General features: G+C 40.7%; 1 protein-coding gene across 1 annotated transcript in view; it reads left to right on the top strand.

Annotated features, from left to right (window-relative positions):
• The first annotated feature begins 1,054 nt into the window (after positions 1-1,054).
• Positions 1,055-1,263, top strand: part of LOC111691579 — a 16,901-nt gene continuing 16,692 nt past the window's right edge. Inside the window, exon 1 of the mRNA XM_023454646.1 lies at positions 1,055-1,139. Within this exon, the coding sequence (XP_023310414.1) occupies positions 1,055-1,139 (85 nt within the window). The remainder of the gene's footprint in view (positions 1,140-1,263) is intronic.

The raw sequence follows: 1,263 nt of genomic DNA, 5'->3' as shown, positions 1-1,263 counted from the left end.
AATAGCAGAATGGAGATGACATGTGGCGTCCCACAGGGATCGGTTTTGGGCCCTGCACTATGGAACCTGTACTATGACGGTGTCCTAAGTATTCCTGTCCCTAGAGGCGTTAAACTCATCGCATATGCGGACGATCTTGGTATAATAGTCACAGCAAAACAAGCAAACAAGATGGAGGAAACAGCGAACAAAGTGATTGAAGAAGTAACTGAATGGATGACCAATAAAAAATTAAAACTAGCCCCACAGAAAACGGAAGTAGTACTTCTCGCTGGTGGAAGAAAAACAAAAAACGCTACAGTTAACATACAGGGAATACGAATAACCACACAAGAATCAACCAAATATCTGGGAGTATTCCTGAATAGAAATATGACGATGGGCAGCCATATCAGAAAGGTGGTTGAAAAAGCTAGCAAGGCGCTAGGGAACATAAATAGAATTATGCCCAAAATAGGAGGAGCCAAGGAAAATAATAGAAGGGTTATGTACTCGGTGGTACAGTCGATTGTGATGTATGGAGCCACTATATGGAAAACAGCTACAAAAAAGACCATATACAGGAACATGCTACTGAAATTACAAAGAAAAGCAGCTATTAACATAACAAGTGCATATCGTACAACATCAACAAAAGCTTTGTTGGTGATTGCCAGAACGCCACCCATGCACATACTAGCAGAAGAAAAAGTGATGCTACGACAGGGGATAGCAAGAAATGACGCACGACAACGGACAATGGAAAAATGGCAAGAGAGCTGGGAAAAAGAGGAAGGAGTAGCGGAATGGACAAAAGACTAATACCGGACCTAAGATCATGGGTAAATAGAAAATATGGAGAAGTTGATTTCTACATGACACAAATTTTGACAGGGCATGGAAAGTTTATATCATATTTACACAAATTTAAGCTGTACGATACCGAATATTGTTTATACTGCGATAATGCTGATACGGTGGAGCACACTTTTTTGACTGTGTCAGATGGACTGAACCCACAAAATTAATGGAAGACAGAATAGGGACAGTAACACCCGAGAATGTTGTGATTAAAATGATGGAGAAGAAGGAGAACTGGGAAGCAGTTAAAAGGACAGCTACGACGATATTAAAAGCAAAGGAACAAGAGATGAAGAGGGGCAAAGAGGGATAATAGCGCAGCGCGACTTCGAAGTAATACCGGAAGGTAGTTCCGAAGTGTCTGCTACTAACAACTGCTACTACTAACAAAAAACTACTACTACTACTACTACTACTACTACT

This window comes from Anoplophora glabripennis, unplaced genomic scaffold (genome assembly GCF_000390285.2).
Source record: "Anoplophora glabripennis isolate ALB-LARVAE unplaced genomic scaffold, Agla_2.0 scaffold328, whole genome shotgun sequence".
NCBI classification, from domain to species: domain Eukaryota; kingdom Metazoa; phylum Arthropoda; class Insecta; order Coleoptera; family Cerambycidae; genus Anoplophora; species Anoplophora glabripennis.
The sequence above is the reverse complement of the archived record's forward strand: the minus strand, read 5'-3'. Positions and strand labels throughout refer to the sequence as shown.